This window comes from Siphateles boraxobius, unplaced genomic scaffold, assembly GCF_051911475.1.
Source record: "Siphateles boraxobius isolate OS27281-9 unplaced genomic scaffold, OSU_SipBor_1 26, whole genome shotgun sequence".
Lineage (NCBI taxonomy): Eukaryota > Metazoa > Chordata > Actinopteri > Cypriniformes > Leuciscidae > Siphateles > Siphateles boraxobius.
The window spans coordinates 11417752-11437483 of record NW_027508876.1 but is presented as its reverse complement, the minus strand read 5'-3'; the positions used below and the strand labels follow the sequence as shown (position 1 = coordinate 11437483).

Genomic DNA, 19732 nt, shown 5'->3' with positions numbered 1-19732 from the left:
TCTTGGTCCCCATGAGGAAAACAGCATCATACTAAATTAAGTGTTTTGAAAATCAAAAATTGCAGAGTATTCTCAAATAGGAAGGTACAGTATTAGGGGATAGAATATACAGTTTGTACAGTATAAAAATCATAACATCTATTGGAAGTCCCCATAAAACATGGAAACCAGTATATAATAAGTAAGTGACATGTGAAGGCCATGGTAACCCATGCTCGGAATTTGTCCTCTGCATTTAACCCATCCAAGTTAGTGCACAAACATTAGGAGGAGTGATTAGTGAACACGCACGCACGCACAACAAACTATGCACACAATGTGTGTGTGTGTAGTTACAGATTAGGCAATGTGTTCCATATACAATAGATTAATTACAAAGAAATTAATACTTTAATTCGGCAGGAATGCATTAAATCAAACGTGACAATAAAGACATTTGTAAATTGTAATATACAAAAGATTGCTATTTCAAGTAAATGCTGATCTTTTGGACTTTCTATTCATCAAAAAAAAACTGAATTTTGTTTTATCACGATTTCCACACAACTGTTTGCAACATTGATAAGAAAAGCACTAAATTAAGACTGAGCTGTTTTAAATTCAGCTTTGCCATCACAGGAATAAATTACATATATTAAAATAGAATATATTAAAAACAGTTATTAAAAAATTGTGATAATGACATTACAGGACTGAGATTAAGGATTAAAAGGTACTTGGCAGATTCAAAGTATCGTTATGGGTCTGAAATTTGAAAACATACAGTATGTGCAGTGAGCAGAAGTATATTGATTTTTCATGTTACCTTCACTCTGCCTGTAAAGCGTGGAGTCACTGCCATCACAAACACTGCCATTATCATTACTGCCTTCATGAGCGCTGACCTCTAACAAAACAAGAGAGAAAGAGAGACATAAATCAAAGGAAAACAAAACATTACAAAGCATTACATTACTTAGACATCTAGACAATGTACACAGACGACTCTTTTCAGTAAAGTTCCCTTCTTTACTTGTGTTTGCCAAATAGGTTTTTGAAGAATAATAGGCAACTATTTAAATGCAGACAGCACCTGGTTGAAATTCTAAACTACTATCACTGTTTGGCGAATTCACCGCTCAGGGTTTTAAATGGCCCTCCTTCCACCTCCTCTTTAAATGTCATAAACTCCTCTTTTTGTCTGTGAAAAGTCAGTGTTTGATTTAGAGCAAAATACTTATGGGATGTAATGACGTTTTATATCTGCTAGCTTGTAATTTTTGACAAAACTGATGAGAAATTTACAGAGAAACTAGGAATGTCAGGAATAAAATTTTGCTGGAGTGTGTTTGTGTGTGTTTAACAGTCAGATTCAAAGTACTCAAGTTATATTGTATTATATCTAATAATTATATATTATATAATTCATAAGTTAAATAAAATAAAATAAATAAAATAATTTTAAATAATAAAAAATAAAATAAAATAAAATATTGTTACAAAGTAAAATTTCCAAACTGGTGTCACGGGATAATCTTTCTTATTTACATGCACACTTCCGAAAACACTCGGATACCAGGTTTGTAAATGCAAAAATATATACACACTTCTTATCCATGTTGTGCAGGGACTCTCAGGTCTGTGTGACTAAACACAATGATACACATACTAGTTGGAGGCCAAAACTAAAGGGTTAGCCTGAGAAAAAAAAGTGAGAGACGTTACTGTGAAATGGATATACACGTCATTGCGCCCACCTGACCAGACGGTTACCTTTTCACTTTCTTTTTTCAGCTGACCCCGAGAGCGCTAGCTCAATATCACCATGACAACAGCACAGAGAAAAAGACCACCACACATCCTGCCTGGTCTGTAACCGCAACACGCAGAGCCAGTATCACTACTACAGACAGAACGCAGCCAGGCAGAGATTGTCATGTTTACTGTGTGATTGGAGAGCCATTATCATAAGAAACATCAGGAATGTTTTGAGTAAATATCGTATAAAATAAAATAATCACAATAAAAGAATATTCAGCTAATAATAAAACTTATATAGTAATAATAAAAAAAAAAATATTGAGTTAATACTGTCCAAAATACTACTTAAAAAAAAAAAAAAAAAAAAAAAAAAACACCTCCAAAACAGCAACTTCTGATTTTGATAATATTTTGAGTAAATATTTTGTAAAATTATCATACAAAATACAATAAAACAAATAATAAATCATGTAATTATAATTTATAATAATTTAAATAATACATAATAGAAATGATAATAGAAATGTTTTTGTTAAGCTTTACCAGAGCGCGGACGCACTGAATCGTTCTTTGTTTAAATAGTTCAAAATTACTATTAGAATAATGTTATTACCTTGACAAACTATACATCATTAAAAAGATATAAGACTCAAGTTTCAGTATTTGACAACTATTTTATTCTCAGAAACTTATGGTGACAGTTATGTCATAATTTGTGTCAGGAGATATGAAATTAAAAATAAGTCGATACCACTGATCTATATAGACCTTATGCACCAGAGAAACGAGGGCGCCACCATCTTTAGAATATTGTCTTTGAACTTCCGTTTTTGCGGTTGCTCTGTATATTTCTATGGCATCGCTGTCCAGGAGTAATTAGCTGGTGAAGTTGATTTACTTATTGTAGAGTTAACGAAAGTTATCATGAGCATTGTAATGTTTATGATAAGCATTTTAAAGCATATGTCTTAACAAATGGACCTTGGATTTTTTTTAAACGAGCCGTTCATTCATAACTACGCAAGATCGCTGTGAAAATACAGACCGGAAGTCAAAAGACAACGAGCTCAGTGCTGAAAAGGGGCGTGGCTACATAAGGTATAGAGTGCCGAAGTTATGACATCACTTTGTAGGCCAAAGCGCGGAAGTGAGTTAGCATTTTAGCACTTCCGGTTCACTCGCCCTAAAGTCCATAGCTGCGTCCGAAATCTAGTACTTTGTGAGTAGGTACTACATTTAAATTAGAACGTACTTCTCGACCGTTAAAAAAAGTACGTTCTATATAGTATGAATACGGGTTGTATGAATGGAGTTCGGACGTATTACATGCGCCATGTTGGTATTGTCACGTGACGTGCACTATCACATAAAGAGCCCATTCCACTGACTGCACCAACTTCGAGCAGTGGGTTTAGTTCTGCTTTTTTACACCGTTCGAGCTTACAATTCAGAGTTGTCGTCGGTCAGCTGCTCGCAGATGACGCCTTCGTCGAGAGCTTTTGTGTAATTTCTCAAATAATGTAAGTATCATCATTTATTTAGCTAATCATTTTTACCTTAGAAAAAAAAACACACATGTACATATCTGTGAACACATGTTGATTTTTGGTAATTTGCTTGTGATATTACTATCATTCATGATGGCAATATCACAAGCAGTGTGTGTGTGGGTCACCATGGTGGACAGTAGGATAACGCACTGCGATCAGATACAATACACATACATGTGTATATATGAAGACCTTAGATGTAAAAGCCTCTATGCCATCAGAAATCTTCTAAAATAAGCATTTTTATCAAGCTTGTGTATTTAGGTTCAGTAATTTCACTTTAATAGCAATTAATAGGTCTTTTCCATTGACATTAAATTGAAATAACTGAACACAGACATACAAGCTTGATAAAGTTATCATTCTAGAAGAAAATTTCAGGTGGCACTTAGAGGCTTTTGAATCTGAAGTCTTCATTTATATATATATAGATGCACATGCACAGATAAATACACAAATACATCATACATAAGAAATTGATCATATACATATTTATAAATAAGCCAACACAGGAAACAAGTGTCTTGTCGATTCAAATTGTATTCTAAAATTAACTTTAACTATATACGTGTTTACAGATTGTGAGCCCTACAACCTCAATGCTGCTGTGCCAATTCTTCATCTATATTTTGAAGATGGAGCTGACCTCCACCACCCCTACCTCCGACTCTTACGCCAGTCCATCTGATTGCTGCAGTGAAACCTGATTGTTAATCCAGTGAAACTGGTGCTGGTGTTCTAGCTACATATAACATATTTGAGCTTAATGTTTTTTTTTTTTTTTTTTTTTACAAATTATTTACTTTACATTTGGGTAGGAAAAATTCAAGTGGAAATCCAAAAATGACCCAAGGTGTAAAGTCCTCATTTTGTACACATACTTTGAAAGAAACAGATTTTGAATTATTGTAAAGTGATAACTCAGACCTACAAATGATCACTAGTATCAAAGTCCCTTTAGTTCTTTTAGATACCTGTGAAAGTTACCTTACTGAAGCTGCTGAAGTTCATTTTCTTCTCTCAAGATGACACTATAATACAAATGTTTTAAAACGTTTCCTTTTGGTGGTGCTTTATACTACTTTGTGCCAAAGTTTTGTGATTTTGTTTTAAGCTTTGCATTCTGTATCCATTTAAAAGTTAAATAATACACACACAAAAAAGCAAATACATTTTAAAGGTGTCCGGAGTGTCTGAGTATTTCTCTACAGTGCAGCACTCATTTATACAACATTTTTCAGATAGACCTGCAATTTGCTTCTTCAAAAAACCATCTGGAATCTGCCACAAAATAAGTGCACACACAACACACTTTAAAAATATGAATTACTCAATGTCACATATTAAACACTTTACAACTGACAATCTAGCTACTGTAAATCATTTGGAAGTAAGTGTTTTGTAATAAAACGTGCTTACTTACTAACAAATAAATGGAAAAGTGCTTTCTTTATTAATAATTTTTTAGCAATTATTTCTAAAAGCTGAAGGGATCTTTCCTCTCTCTCTTTTGTCTCCCTTTCTCTCTCTCTCTTTTTCTCTGGCCTCAGGATCTTGTCGCTCTATCTTTTCTTTCTTTCCAGTCTTTAAGAACACAGGCGTGTTCATCAGCCCCCTGCAAAATCAACACAGGATTTAACATTAGTGATAAACCATGATCATTCTATATTATTAATATTAATGTTACAATATTAATGGACAAGTTGAGGTAACACTTGTTAACAGTAGCTTGCTATGTAGCCAACAAATATTACATAATATCAACACTGGTAAAGAAGAAGAAAAATCTTTGTAAAATAAAAAAATAAAAGTTCCCTTTCAAAGGAACTTGAGTTGCGTTGAGACGCGGTGGGAACACTCTGCGTGATTGCGTCGTGAAGCACGTGTATAATCAGTCCAATGGAAGAGCGAGACGTCATAGGCGGTAGAGTTGGGCGGTTGGCGGTTATAGCCGCGGACTCAGTGGATAAACCGCGGATCGGGCGGATGACATGACGAATACAAATATTTTAATTAAATTCGGGCGGGTAGCGGGCGATTTCTAGTCTCGCGGCTGTCATCAGCAGCGCCTTGTATCAGTGGATGGCGGGCGGGAAAATTGGTCAAAAACGTTGGTGCGGATGGATGGCGGACGAATGATGAGTCTTATGATGCGGTTGCGGATGAAATAATTGCCCATCCGCGCATCTCTAATAGGCTCAGAGGATCCAGTTCAGAGGATCTGGATGTCGTCCGTATTGATATGGGGGATTATGAGTCTTCGCCAGCTCATACCCCCGGTAATGATGAGGAGCTTATGGAGGTTTTATCTCTTGCTGTAGCTAGATTAAATATTAAATGGCCAGCCGATGATTCTCAGAGTGTTACTAAAAAGAGTGTACTAGATGAAAGATTTCTACCATCTAGAACACAGCCTCCGCGTCGGGGACTCCCGTTTTTTCCCGATCTCCACACTGAGGTGTCGTCATTCAGAGTGTTTAACCCACAAACTTCCAACTATAGTAATGTTTTGGGTGCATCTGATTATGGTAATTTGACGGTGCCTCGGGCTGAAGAACCGCTCGCGAGCTATCACTCTCCCGAGTCAGCGTCATCATTAAAAGCCCTGACGTTACCCACCAAGCCATTAAAATCTACATCTTCGCTGGTGGGTAAAGCTTATTCGGCAGCAGGTCAAGCTGCGTCATGTCTGCACACTATGTCTATACTGCAGGCATACCAGGCTGATCTGCTGAAGGATATCGATGAACGTGTGGAAGTCAGCGCTGACGCAATTCGAGAATTGCGTCGCGCAACAGACCGGTCTCTCCGGGCCACCAAGGAGACGGCCAAATCAGTGGGCCGTTCTATGGCAGCCCTGGTGGCCACGGAGTGGAATCTTTGGTTAAATCTGTCAGATATAAAAGATAAAGATAGGTCTGTTCTTCTGGACGCAGCACTTTCACCATCAAGTTTGTTCGACAACGCTATCAACTGTGTCGTCGATAGGTTTCAAGAATTGAAAAAACAATCTGCTGCCTTCCAGAGGTTTCTTCCTCGACGTTTCTATGTCCCCAAGACTGCTGGGCGGAAAGTGATAATTAAATCGAGCAGTCTCGTCCGAGTACAAGCTCCTCACAGCACAGAGTGCATCAAAAACAGAGCGTCGCCACTCGGGCTCCTCCATAATCTGGGGAACCTGGCTGGCGGTCGCAGTCCAGGCCAGCTAGGGGTAGACAAGATCTGAGGACTGTCATCTCTAAGAAGGCTTGGGCTAAGAAGAAGTCCTGACGCCCAGGGTGTCAGGCTTCTGAGGGTGGTCCCCTCCGGGAAGGGACGATTTCGAGAGATCGTTCATCCTCGGCGCCCTCTGGGGGGCGATTCTCTGAGGAGAGTCGCAGCGCTGCCACATCGGTTGTTCCCTGCCGGTTCGCTGCTTCAGGGCACCGAGGTGTCAGCATCCCCATACGATTCTCCGAGGAGGGTCGTAGAACGGTCAGTTCGGTTGTTCCCTGCCGGTTCTCCGCTTCAGGGCACCGAAGTGTCCGTTCAACCGAATCCCGAGGCCAGTCTCGAGAGACTGGTCCCCTTAGTAGAATTTCTGGCAGCGTGGAAACTACTGCCAAATATTTCTCATTGGGTCCTGCATATAATAGAAAACGGTTACAGAATACAGGTTCTCGTCCGCCCAGATTTCAAGGGGTCCTTCGCACAGTGGTGGACCCAGAGCAGGCCCGGGTCATGGAGCAAGAAGGAACGACGCTTCTGCAAAAAGGGGCTATAGAAAGGGTTTCTCCTCCCAGCAGAGAGTCAGGGTTTTACAGCCGTTACTTCATCGTTCTCAAGAAAGATGGGGGGTTGCGTCCTATTCTAGATCTGCATCAGTTACACAGCAGAGTTCAGAAACTCAAGTTCAAGATGCTTACACTCAAAAAGATTGTATCACAGATTCAGTCCGAGGACTGGTTGTCACAATAGACTTGAAGGACGCCTACTTTCATGTATCCATTCATCCTCATCACAGGAAGTTCCAGAGGTTTGCTTTCGGGGGCGAAGCATACCAATATCGGGTACTTCCATTCGGCCCAGGTTTATCACCCCGCACCTTTACGAAATGCGTGGATGCAACGCTGGCTCCTCTGAGACTCCAGGGCATTCGCATATTAAACTATATCGACGACTGGTTGATCCTGGCTCGTTCCGAGCAGTTGGCAGTTCGGCATCGAGATGTCGTTCTGTCTCACATAAAGAGGTTGGGGTTGCGGCTAAACACCAAGAAGAGTGTGCTCCTCCCAGCCCAGAGGACCACTTTTCTAGGGGTGATGTGGGATTCGACAACAATGCAAGCACGATTGTCTCCAGCACGTATTTCTGCTATTCTCACAGCCGTAAAGAGGGTAAAACTAGGCCAGTCACTCACTGTGAAACCGTTCCAGAGACTGGTGGGTCTCATGGCAGCTGCGTTCAACGTAATTACTTTTGGCCTTCTGTACATGAGACCCCTGCAGTGGTGGCTCAGGACCAAGGGGTTTTCTCTGAGGGGAAATCAGTTTCGCACGATCAAGGTCACGCGGCAATTCCTACGTGCCTTGGTCATGTGGAAGAAACCTTGGTTCCTCGCCCAGGGCCCAGTATTGGGGGCTTCTTGTCGACGCGTACCGCTATCGACGGATGCTTCGCTCACAGGCTGGGCGGCGGTCATGAGTGGCCGCTCGGCGATAGGTGTCTGGCAGGACCATCAGCTTTCGTGGCATATAAACCGACTAGAGATGATGGCGGTATTTCAGGCTCTCAAATACAGGTCCTTCTCAAAATATTTGCATATTGTGATAAAGTTCATTATTTTCCATAATGTAATGATAAAAATTAAACTTTCATATATTTTAGATTCGTTGCACACCAACTGAAATATTTCAGGTCTTTTATTGTATTAATACTGATGATTTTGGCATACAGCTCATGAAAACCCAAAATTCCTCTCTCAAAAAATTAGCATATCATGAAAAGGGTCTCTAAACGAGCTATTAACCTAATCATCTGAATCAACTAATTAACTCTAAACACCTGCAAAAGATACCTGAGGCTTTTAAAAACTCCCAGCCTGTTTCATTACTCAAAACCGCAATCATGGGTAAGACTGCCGACCTGACTGCTGTCCAGAGGGCCATAATTGACACCCTCAAGCAAGAGGGTAAGACACAGAAAGAAATTTCTACACAAATAGGCTGTTCCTAGAGTGCTGTATCAAGGCACCTCAGTGGGAAGTCTGTGGGAAGGAAAAGTGTGGCAAAAAATGCTGCACAACGAGAAGAGGTGACCGGACCCTGAGGAAGATTGTGGAGAAGGACCGATTCCAGACCTTGGTGGACCTGCGGAAGCAGTGGACTGAGTCTGGAGTAGAAACATCCAGAGCCACCGTGCACAGGTGTGTGCAGGAAATGGGCTACAGGTGCCGCATTCCCCAGGTCAAGCCACTTTTGAACCAGAAACAGCGGCAGAAGTGCCTGACCTGGGCTACAGAGAAGCAGCACTGGACTGTTGCTCAGTGGTCCAAAGTACTTTTTTCGGATGAAAGCAAATTTTGCATGTCATTCGGAAATCAAGGTGCCAGAGTCTGGAGGAAGACTGGGGAGAAGGAAATGCCAAAATGCCTGAAGTCCAGTGTCAAGTACCCACAGTCAGTGATGGTCTGGGGTGCCATGTCAGCTGCTGGTTTTGGTCCACTGTGTTTTATCAAGGGCAGGGTCAATGCAGCTAGCTATCAGGAGATTTTGGAGCACTTTTTATTTTTATTTTTTATTTTTTTTATTTTATTTATCAGGGACAATGGACAGTAAAGAACTGCCCCAGAATTAGCTACAAAGCTAAATTTCATCTGCAGTCCCTGGGCAGGAAAGTACCAAATCACATTACATACAATAAAATCAACTCACAAATGGGAAATATACAAAATAGTATCCACGACTTAGCATTAAAACCACAATCTTAATTAATACCAATTATACCTCAAAATATACATCCTACAAAACGACAGAAAAACATCCTACAAAAAGACGACTTCATGCTTCCATCTGCTGAAAAGCTTTATGGAGATGAAGATTTCATTTTTCAGCACGACCTGGCACCTGCTCCCAGTGCCAAAACCACTGGTAAATGGTTTACTGACCATGGTATTACTGTGCTCAATTGGCCTGCCAACTCTCCTGACCTGAACCCCATTGAGAATCTGTGGGATATTGTGAAGAGAAAGTTGAGAGACGCAAGACCCAACACTCTGGATGAGCTTATGGCCGCTATCGAAGCATCCTGGGCCTCCATAACACCTCAGCAGTGCCACAGGCTGATTGCCTCCATGCCACGCTGCATTGAAGCAGTCATTTCTGCAAAAGGATTCCCTACCAAGTATTGACTGCATAACTGAACATAATTATTTGAAGGTTGACTTTTTTTGTATTAAAAACACTTATTTTATGGGGCAGTCATGGCCTACTGGTAACAGAGTTGGACTGGTGACCCAAAGGTTACTGGTTCGATTCCAGTACTGGCAGGAATATGACTGAGGTGTCCTTGAGCAAGGCATAACCCCCAATCGCTCCCCGGGCGCCACTCAAGGCTGCCCGCTGCTCCTGGTGTGTGTATCCACGTTTGCAGTGTGTGTGTGTTCACTACTCACTACTCTGCTCCTAATGTGTGTGCACTTACATGGATGGGTTAAATGCAGAGGTCAAATTCCAAGTATGGGTTACCATACTTGGCCATCACGTGTCACTTTCACTTCACTTTCACTTTATTGGGCAGATGAAATATACTAATTTTTTGAGATAGGAATTTTGGGTTTTCATGAGCTGTATGCCAAAATCATCAGTATTAAAACAATAAAAGACCTGACATATTTCAGTTGGTGTGCAATGAATCTAAAATATATGAAAGTTTAATTTTTATCATTACATTATGGATAATAATGAACTTTATCACAATATGCTAATTTTTTGAGAAGGACCTGTACTTCCTGCCAGACCTGAGAGTCCATCGTGTGCTTGTCCGCACAGACAACACATCGGTGGTCTCTTACATCAACCATCTGGGAGGTCTGAGGTCCCGATTATTATGCAAACTGGCTCATCAGATCCTCCTATGGGCCCAGGGGAAATTACGGTCAGTCAGGGCAGTTTATATTCCAGGGTGTCTGAATGTGGAAGCAGATGTCAAGGCAGGGGCTGAGGCCCGGGGAGTGGAGACTTCACCCCGAGGTGGTGGAGCTCCTATGGGAGAACTATGGTCAAGCTCAGGTCGATCTTTTCGCATCTTACGATACAACCCACTGTCCGCTTTGGTTCTCCCTCACATATCCAGCTCCTCTCGGACTGGACACTATGGTGCAGCTGTGGCCGAGGCTGCACCTGTACGCATTCCCCCCGATATCATTGCTTCCAGGAGTTCTGGAGAGGGTTCGCCAGGAAGGGGCTCATCTATTATTAGTAGCCCCGCACTGGCCAGCCCGAGTGTGGTTCTCGGACCTAGTGTCCCTTCTGTATGGCTCTCCCATGGAGATTCCTGTTCAGAGGGACTTGTTATCTCAAGCGGGGGGCACGATATTTTACCCTCGCCCGGAGTTGTGGAAACTGTGGGCTTGGCCTCTGAGGGGGCCCAGCTCTTAGAATCCGGTCTCTCGACTGAGGTCGTTGAGACTATCCTTCAATCCAGAGCTCCTTCCACGAGGAAACTATATTCTTTTAAATGGAAACTACATGGTGTGGAGAACGTTTTTTAAATCCTGTTAACTGCCCGGTTGGTACAGTTCCCGATTTCCTACAAGACTGTGTCTCTGCTGGATTATCTCCCTCCACCTTAAAGGTGTACGTAGTGGCTATATCTGCTTATCGCTCCCCTCTGGGGGCTTCTTCTCTTGGGAGAGATCCTCTTATTATTCGTTTTCTCCGTGGTACATTGATGCTGAGGCCTGCACTGCACTCTAGAGCACTGGCTTGGGATTTGGCCATTGTACTTGAGGGTCTGGCCCTGGCTCCCTTCGAGCCTATTGAAGAGGTTTCAGAGAAGTTCCTTACACTAAAAACTCTATTTCTACTCGCTATTTCTTCTATCACGAGAATTGGAGATCTGCAAGCCCTGTCGGTGGCTCCTTCATGCTTGGAATTTGCACCTGGTATGGTGAAAGCATTTTTACACCCTAGGCGGGTTACATTCCTAAGGTCCCCAGTAATGTGACGGGCCCTATTGTGCTGCAGGCTTTTTGCCCTCCACCTTTCAATACCCCATATCAGGAAAGTCTCAATCTGTTATGTCCCATTAGGGCTTTGGATGCCTACGTTCACAGAGCTAACCTGTGGCGTAGATCAGAGCAGTTGTTTGTCTGCTTCGGTTCAACCAAGAAAGGTTGCCCTGCATCGAGACAGGTAATGAGCAAGTTGGTAGTTGAGGCTATCTCACTTGCTTATTAAGCGGCCGGACAGCCTTCACCTATGGCTGTCCACGCCCATCCCACAAGGAGTATGGCTGCCTCTAAGGCTTTAATTTCAGGTGTTTCCCTTCAGGACATTTGTAATGCGGCAGGCTGGTCTTCACCGCATACATTTGTCATATTTTACGACCTAGACCTCTCCACTCCCGGGGCTAGGCTGCTTGCTTCTTACTGTGTGCAAGGACTCCACACAGAACGGGCATTTCTCATTATGGCGTAGTGGGTATGGGGTTCCCACCGCGTCTCAACGCAGCTCGAGTTCCCTTGAAAGGGAACGTCTCAGGTTACGTATGTAACCATGGTTCCCTGATAGGGAACGAGACGCTGCGTTCTCCTGCTATACTTCCTGCATGCCCTGATCGACTTGCTTCAGGCTTTTCAGAAGCTGTCGCGGTCTGTTTTCAGGGGTGCTTTATAGTTTCCTGGTCTATGACGTCACCCGCCTATGACGTCTCGCTATTCCATTGGACTGATTATACACGTGCTTCACGACTTAATCACGCAGAGCATTCCCACCGCGTCTCAACGCAGCGTCTCGTTCCCTATCAGGGAACCAGGGTTACATACGTAACCTGAGATGTTTTGTAACCATCTCATTAAACTGCGAAACAACGAACGTGGTTGTTTAAAGAAAACGTACTCTGTTAATAACATAACCTCGGTTCTCTCTAGAGAGGGAACGAGTACTGCATAATATCTTACGCTATGGGGGAAAACCTCTTTTCCACGAGATATTGAAGCCAAAAATTATCCTTAATTTTGAATTAATGTAAAACGCTGTGCGGCAGCATGCAGACAGGCCAGACGGCTCGCGCGCCTATTGGCTGCCCTGCGGCAACAGCAGCAGCCTATCGAGAGAGGCCCTGCGTGACGTGATACCCAATGGGGGCGCTTCGCGGCCATTTCGTAACGTCCCGCCAGAATAGGCGTGGCCTTGGCCTATAAATACGCTCGACAGGCTGATACAAACTGGTTTTCATCACTGAAGCGAACCAGCGCTGTTGTATGCACGGCATGATACACAGTACTCGTTCCCTCTCTAGAGAGAACCGAGGTTACGTTAGTAACCGAGTACGTTCTCTTACGAGAGTATCTCTCGTACTGCGTAATATCTTACGCTATGGGGAACACAATGCAACACGCCGTGATTACTGGGATCCGACACCAAAGTCCCAAGGGCAGTAGCCCGGGGCTCATATTGTGCATAATCACCGTAGACTCACAGAGAGTCGGAGAAGAGAGGCTACAAGCATCATTCCCCATGAAATAGCATCCCACAGGAGCTAGTTATGTTAACAGTGTTTCACGCAGACAGGGTAAACGTGTTCAGCCTGAACTGGGTATAAGTACGGGTTATTCAACATCCATGGAGCTGTTCTATCGATCAGTGAGCGATGCACAAGCAAAACTCAGCATTCTGCGCCGGCGCAGCGGGGCAGATAGTACTGAATTCTAGACCGACAGCAGCTTGGCCTGTAAGGTGGGAACCTCTAGGTTATAAAACCTGATAAATGTAGACGGCGAGGCTCAGCCTGCCGCCAAACAGATATCCTGCAAGGAAATGCCGCTAGACCACGCCCACGACGAGGCCACGCCTCTCGTGGAGTGCGCCCTGACACCCAAAGGACACTGCAGGCCATTAGAAGTGTAAGCCAGCGCTATGGCATCGACTATCCATCTGGATAGGCTCTGTTTTGATGCAGCCAGTCCCTTGGAGCGTCCGCCGAACAAAACAAAGAGCTGCTCGGTCTGTCTGAAGACAGACGAGCGGGATACATAAGCTCTCAGTGCCCTGACAGGGCAAAGGAGACTCGCATCCTCCTCCTCATCATGAACTGGGAGGGCGCACAGGGAAATAACCTGGGCCCTGAATGGTGTGTTGAGGGATTTGGGCACGTACCCGTGCCTTGGTTTGAGTATGACTTTTGAGTCATTAGGCCCAAACTCCATACATGACGCACTTACTGAGAGCGCTTGTAAGTCTCCTATGCGCTTCACTGAAGCGAGAGCCATAAGAAACACCGTTTTGAAAGACAGATGTTTCATGTCTGACAAATGGATTGGCTTGAATGGGGCACCTTTCATGGCTTCCAAAACCGTAGAAAGGTCCCACACAGGGATTGAGGGGGGTCTGGAAGGATTCAGCCTCCGAGCTCCCCTGAGGAATCGCACGACCAGGTCGTTTTTCCCCAGTGCCTGGCCAGACGTTGGTTTTGCAAACGCCGCTATGGCCGCCACGCATACTTTGAGCGTGGATGGGGTTCTGCCCTTATCCAACAGCTCCTGAAGGAAGGAGAGCACTTCCGTGACCTCGCAGTCTACGGGTGAAAAGCCCTGAGCTTGACACCAGGCAGAGAACACTGACCATTTCGAGGAATACAGCCGTCTAGTAGACGGGGCTCTAGCCTGCGTGATCATGTTTAACACTCCCTCCGGGAGGTTAGCGGGTACCCGTTGATGGCCCATGCATGTAAGGACCATAATTCTTTGCCTGAAGGAGGAGGTCTCTCCTCACCGGTATAGGCCACGGGGCAGTGCTGGTCAGCCGCATTAGGACTGGGAACCAAATCTGGTTCGTCCAGAGCGGAGCCACGAGCAGCACTGGGCATCCGTTCTCCCTGATTCATTCCAGCACTTGAGGGCAGGAGCGAGACGGGGGGAAAAGCATAGAGGGGGTAGCGGGGCCATACGTGGGCCAGTGCATCCCTGCTCTTGGAGAAAAAGTTCAGACAGTGAGCGTTCTCTTGGGACGCGTACAGGTCCACTTGCGCTCTGCCGAATGTATCCCACAGCAGTTGGATCGTCTGCGGGTGCAGCGACCATTCCCCTGCTGGGACATTGTTTCTGTACAGACTGTCTGGTCCCAGATTCAGGCGACCAGGCACATGTGCTGCTTTCAGTGAAAGCAGGTTGTGCTGAGCCCAGACCAGGAGGGGTTCCGTCAGCCTGTAAAGGTTTCGGGACCTGACGCCGACCTGGCGATTTATGTATGCCATCACTGACATGTTGTCCGACTGGACCAAGACGTGGTGGCATTCTAACTGGGGAAAAAAGCGCCGTAGCGCGTTGTCGACTGCCAACAGTTCTAGACAGTTTACGTGTAGAAGCTTCTCCCGTTCTGACCACTGGCCAAAGAACAGTTTGCCCTCGAGCAGCGCTCCTCATCCCGAGATGGAGGCGTCCGTGGACACCACCTTCACACTCAAGGGAGTCCCCTAACTCACGCCTAACTGATACCAGTCGGCTATTTACCAAGGTTCCAGAGCCGAAACGCATTCCATGTCGACCTTGAGGCGAAACAGACCAAAGGTCCATGCCCGGGGTGGAACTCGCGCTTTCAGCCATAACTGCAGTGGGCGCATGCGAAGCAGGCCCAGCTGAAGTACCGAAGATGCTGAGGCCATGAGGCCCAGCATTTTCTGAAACCTTTTGAGCGGGACTATAGAGCCAGAGTGGAAGGATTTTGCGGCGCGCTGAATGTCCAGTCCGCGCTCCGGCGATGGACATGCTGTCATAGACAGCGAGTCCAGCACTGTTCCCAGAAAATAAATTTTCTGGCTGGGAAACAGCGAACTCTTCGCCCAATTGACTGTGAGACCCAGATTCTCGAGATGCTCGAGTAATGTGGTTCTGTGTTCTATGAGCTCTGAGTGTGATCGAGCTAGATTCAGCCAATCGTCCAAGTAGTTCAAGACTTGCATGCCCTGAAGTCTCAGGGGTGCGAGAGCCGCGTCCATGCACTTCGTAAATGTACGGGGTGCTAGGGACAGGCCGAAAGGCATTAACTAGGTATGTGACAAAAAGAATCAATACTAGAAAATTCATAAATAATCATAACCATGTGATAGATAATAAAAATACCTTTAAAATGTTTTTTAAATGATGAAATCGGATAATATTCAAGAAAGTTATGGAATTTTTTAATTCGAAAATTAGGGGTCATTTTTGTACCTAATTAAAACAATAAAACAATGAAAAACTGTGACCTCTTCCGCTTGACCAAACACTTCAAAATATCATAACTTCCTCATTTCTTGGTCTATTTGCATAATTCAAACACCACAGTGTAGGTAATTAAAAGCACAACAAGATTAAGATGGCATCTTTTTAATATGAATTTTTTATTATTTCTAATTAATCACTAATTAATGAAACCGAGAGCATCAATCCACGCATATCTTTCCATATGAAATCAAAATCCTCTGAAATAAAAGCTATATTCACATATTTATTGTATTAAACAGACAATTGGCATTGAATTTAACATGAATTTCATTGTTTATTTAGTATTTCTTAATTGACTAAATGCTGGCGAGCAATTTAAATAGTCAAATATTATTAATACATCTTAATCTACAACTACAAAGCAATTTTACTTCTGCTTACATATTAGGTTAGATAGAGATTAGTTTACATGACAAGATCTAAAGAGACAGGGTTTTCGTCAAAAAATACTAACTTTTATTTTAATTCTGGCTCAAATCAGAAAATTCTGTCAACAAAACGATTACTAAAATAGTTGAAATTATTTTAGTAATTGATTAGTCGTCAATAAATCGTTTCAGCTCTAGGATAATGTTAGATCTTGGCATATAAAGTCTGCTGCTAATTTATACTGCGACACTTCAAAGTCTACAGCAGCATCATACGATTCATTCTCACCCCAATAGGCGATTACATAAGTTTCTTTTTTTCAGTTTCTTGACATGTCCTGAGTAAACAGTCTTCTCCCCAGAATCACTATCAAACCGTAAATGACAAATATTACGGCCCACTAAAGCACCAGAGAGAATATCAGTCACAGCAGAAATGGAGTTTTCTTCCAACTCAGGAAACTCACTCTCGATCAGGGACACAACTAACATTTTAAGTTTGTTTTCAATAGCTTTCCGCTTCTTTTGATCCTTCTTTTGACGCTTCAGGGCAGCCCTTTGTGATAATTCACGCCTCATCTCCACATGACTTTGCAGATTAATTTGTCTTTTCTTTCGAGCCATACCTACTGCCCAATAGATGATCTTTTCCTTTTTAGGATATTTCAGTTCATCGAGGTACTCAACTAGATGTTTTTTTTTAGCCCTATTCCTAGATGACATGAAGCATAGGGTGGTATTAGGAGCTCGGTGCTTGGCAGCACTAAACATACCCATAATTTCTTCAGAGTCAATGTTGTTTGGCCTAGCTGTTTCTGTTTCTTTCCATAATTCATCAGTCACAACCAGTTCTAAATATCATTTGTACTGTCTTTCTTTTTTGTCCGATGGAAAATCTAGGAGTATATATATATATATTTTTAAATAAAAATATTAAAACACGAGGGAAATCATTGTTGTGTCCATGACGATGGGGAAAATAGGCATAAAGCTTACACATTTACCCAAATTATTATATGCATGTTTAACCGAAGCTAATTAGGGTGGGTTTGTCCCAACCCAATGTCACTTCTCTTTCTTTTACGGCCCTGGCGAGAACATCTCCTCGGCTGAGAACCGATTCTGAAGCGTGCCCGGTAAATGCGCCGTTATAATAGTATCTGGCCATGGAACAAGCGCACCTCGTTCATCATGCTCTTAAAGGGAATGTGATATAAAGCTCTTATTGGTTTGTTTCCCGTTACGCCCAAACCACACCTATAAATAATGAAGCTACTTCAGACCAACCCCTTTTAGATTTGCGCCAGGCGCAAGAGGCATTTATCCCGCCAGGAAAATAGCAACAGCGCCGGGATCCGCCCACAAAGTTACTTGCGCTTTGACACTTGCGTTTCAGATCGTTAAAATAGGGCCCAGAGTGTTTCATTCTCTAAGTACCTTATCTCGTCATCTTTTTCAGTTAACAAGTTTGAGAGTCTAGTATGGTCATTCTCATGAAGTTTTATACAAACGGTAGTAAGATGCCTGTTCTTGTTGGACTGCTTCAATCTGCGGTGCTTCTTTATCAGTCTGGCCAACTTAAATTTAGTTTCCTCTAGTTCAGTAGCCCATTTTGTTGTTTTCAGTTTATGTCGAAAAATCCTAATTGTAGATTTTTTCCATCTATGATTTCATCTTTCCTTTTAAGACACTGGTTCAGGTACTTTACACTCTTATGCGGTCTCAGCTGCTTTCTCAACAACTTCATCTCCATAGCATGCTTTTGCTCCATTTCACTTCTAGATTTTGCCATGAATTCCAGTCTTCTCCTGATTTTGAGTTTTCGTGGAGTCGAGACATCTCCCCTTAGCTGTGGAAGGGTGATCGATTCAGTGGTCAAGGCTGAGGGTGAAGGTGTATTCTCAACTGATGATGTAGGTCCTAACGGTGGAAAGGTGGGTTCGTTACTCATAGATGTAGGAGGATCAGTCCTGGAACTAGGGGAATGATGAACAGGGAAAACTTCATTGCAGATCTCCCTAAATTTTGCCATCTCTGCATCACGAGAGAGGTTCTTAAATCTGTGTAATAATCTGGACACAGGGGACACCACTTGATGCAGTAGAATTGAGATTTCAGGAATTTTGTTACTTATATCCCGGACAACATTCATCCAAGAATGGTCATTAGAGATGAATGAGAGTAGCACGTGACCATTCTTTAGCTCCTCATGATTAGCTGGTACAGCAGTGAAATGTTCCATCAAATACTGACAAAACAGGCCTGGCTGAGGAGAAAACGATCCCCGCTTTGACTTTTTCTTTGGTGGCATGATGGTATAACCTAGGGGGAAAAAAATAAGTTTTTATTTAATTTATATCCAATTTAATTAATGAATATTGAATGCAGTTCCAAGATTGCTCATCTAGAAGAAAATTCTATTTTGTTGTTTTGGAAATATAAATATGTAAACACCACAGGATCTACTCCAGTTTTTCAGTATAATTTAAAATAAATATATACATATTAAGACTACTACTCCATAATTTTATTTATTTCAGTTAGGATGAAAAACGACACACCTTGGATGATATGGAAGTCAAGTTATTTTCCCACCACTGGCATCGTTTCATCAAGAAGGGCCGCCCATTAGTAAAAATACCTAGAAAATAGACAATTATTTATTTCTCAGAAGTAATATTAATTCATGATTATGTTATTTATCATTTAGAAATCAATAAATGCATGTATGTTGAATTTTGTTTAAGAATAAACATCTATAGGCCAAAGAAATTCATTCTCACAACACACAGCAATGAGGCCTACAAGTACTACAGACATTTGGTTGTTTTTGCTGCTTTAATTTACTTTTGAAAAAAAAAAAGACATTTCAGTAATTGTGAAAATAATTCAATTTGACCAACTCTGTGCAGAATAATACAGCACACATGGGCTGAAATGTTTGTAAGATTCGGCCAATCAGCTTGCTAGAAACGGGTCACATGACCTAGCAGGCAGCTAGAAGCACAGTTGTTCCTAAACAAATCCATAACCATCCATGGTATTCATTTATATGTTTGACAAAATCATGCCAATAATGTAATCTAGAGATTATAAACCTTCTATAAAAGATTATAAAAGTAAGTATGATTACTTTAAAAAATACTGCACGGATTGATGAAAACTGGGAGAAGTTTGGGAAGCCAATATGGTTGAATGGCCGATTCTGCTTTTGACAACAACGTCACTTGCGGATCGTAAAAAAACACATGTGAATGTTACAATCAATCCCAAACTTCACCTAATTCAAGATAAATGTATATTCTATCAAAAGTATTGGGTTTGAAGCAAAAAAAATACTCACCTTCATAGCGGATTTTGATGCCAAACACGAGAGAAATTTTGCTTCGCTTTTATAACGTTCTTCTTACAGCAGCCATCCAGTAAACTCGAACATGAGAATCAACGTGATGACGTAATTTACGTCACTAGTATATGGGCATTAGAGGTATTCACAAAGCAAAGATATGATAGATTCCTAAGTCACCAGGAAAACCCATCTGGCGATGATTACATGCTGGGAACACAGCCGCTGGAACAAAGCGCTCGTGCGTATATAGGTCAGTTTGTCA

General features: G+C 42.6%; 1 protein-coding gene across 2 annotated transcripts in view; it reads right to left on the bottom strand.

The window, feature by feature from the left end:
• Positions 1-19732, bottom strand: part of myripb (myosin VIIA and Rab interacting protein b) — a 526191-nt gene that overhangs the window by 56901 nt on the left and 449558 nt on the right. For both annotated transcript variants that reach the window (XM_077244339.1, XM_077244338.1), the window contains exon 5: positions 806-886. In XM_077244339.1, the coding sequence (XP_077100454.1) occupies positions 806-886 (81 nt within the window). The remainder of the gene's footprint in view (positions 1-805; positions 887-19732) is intronic.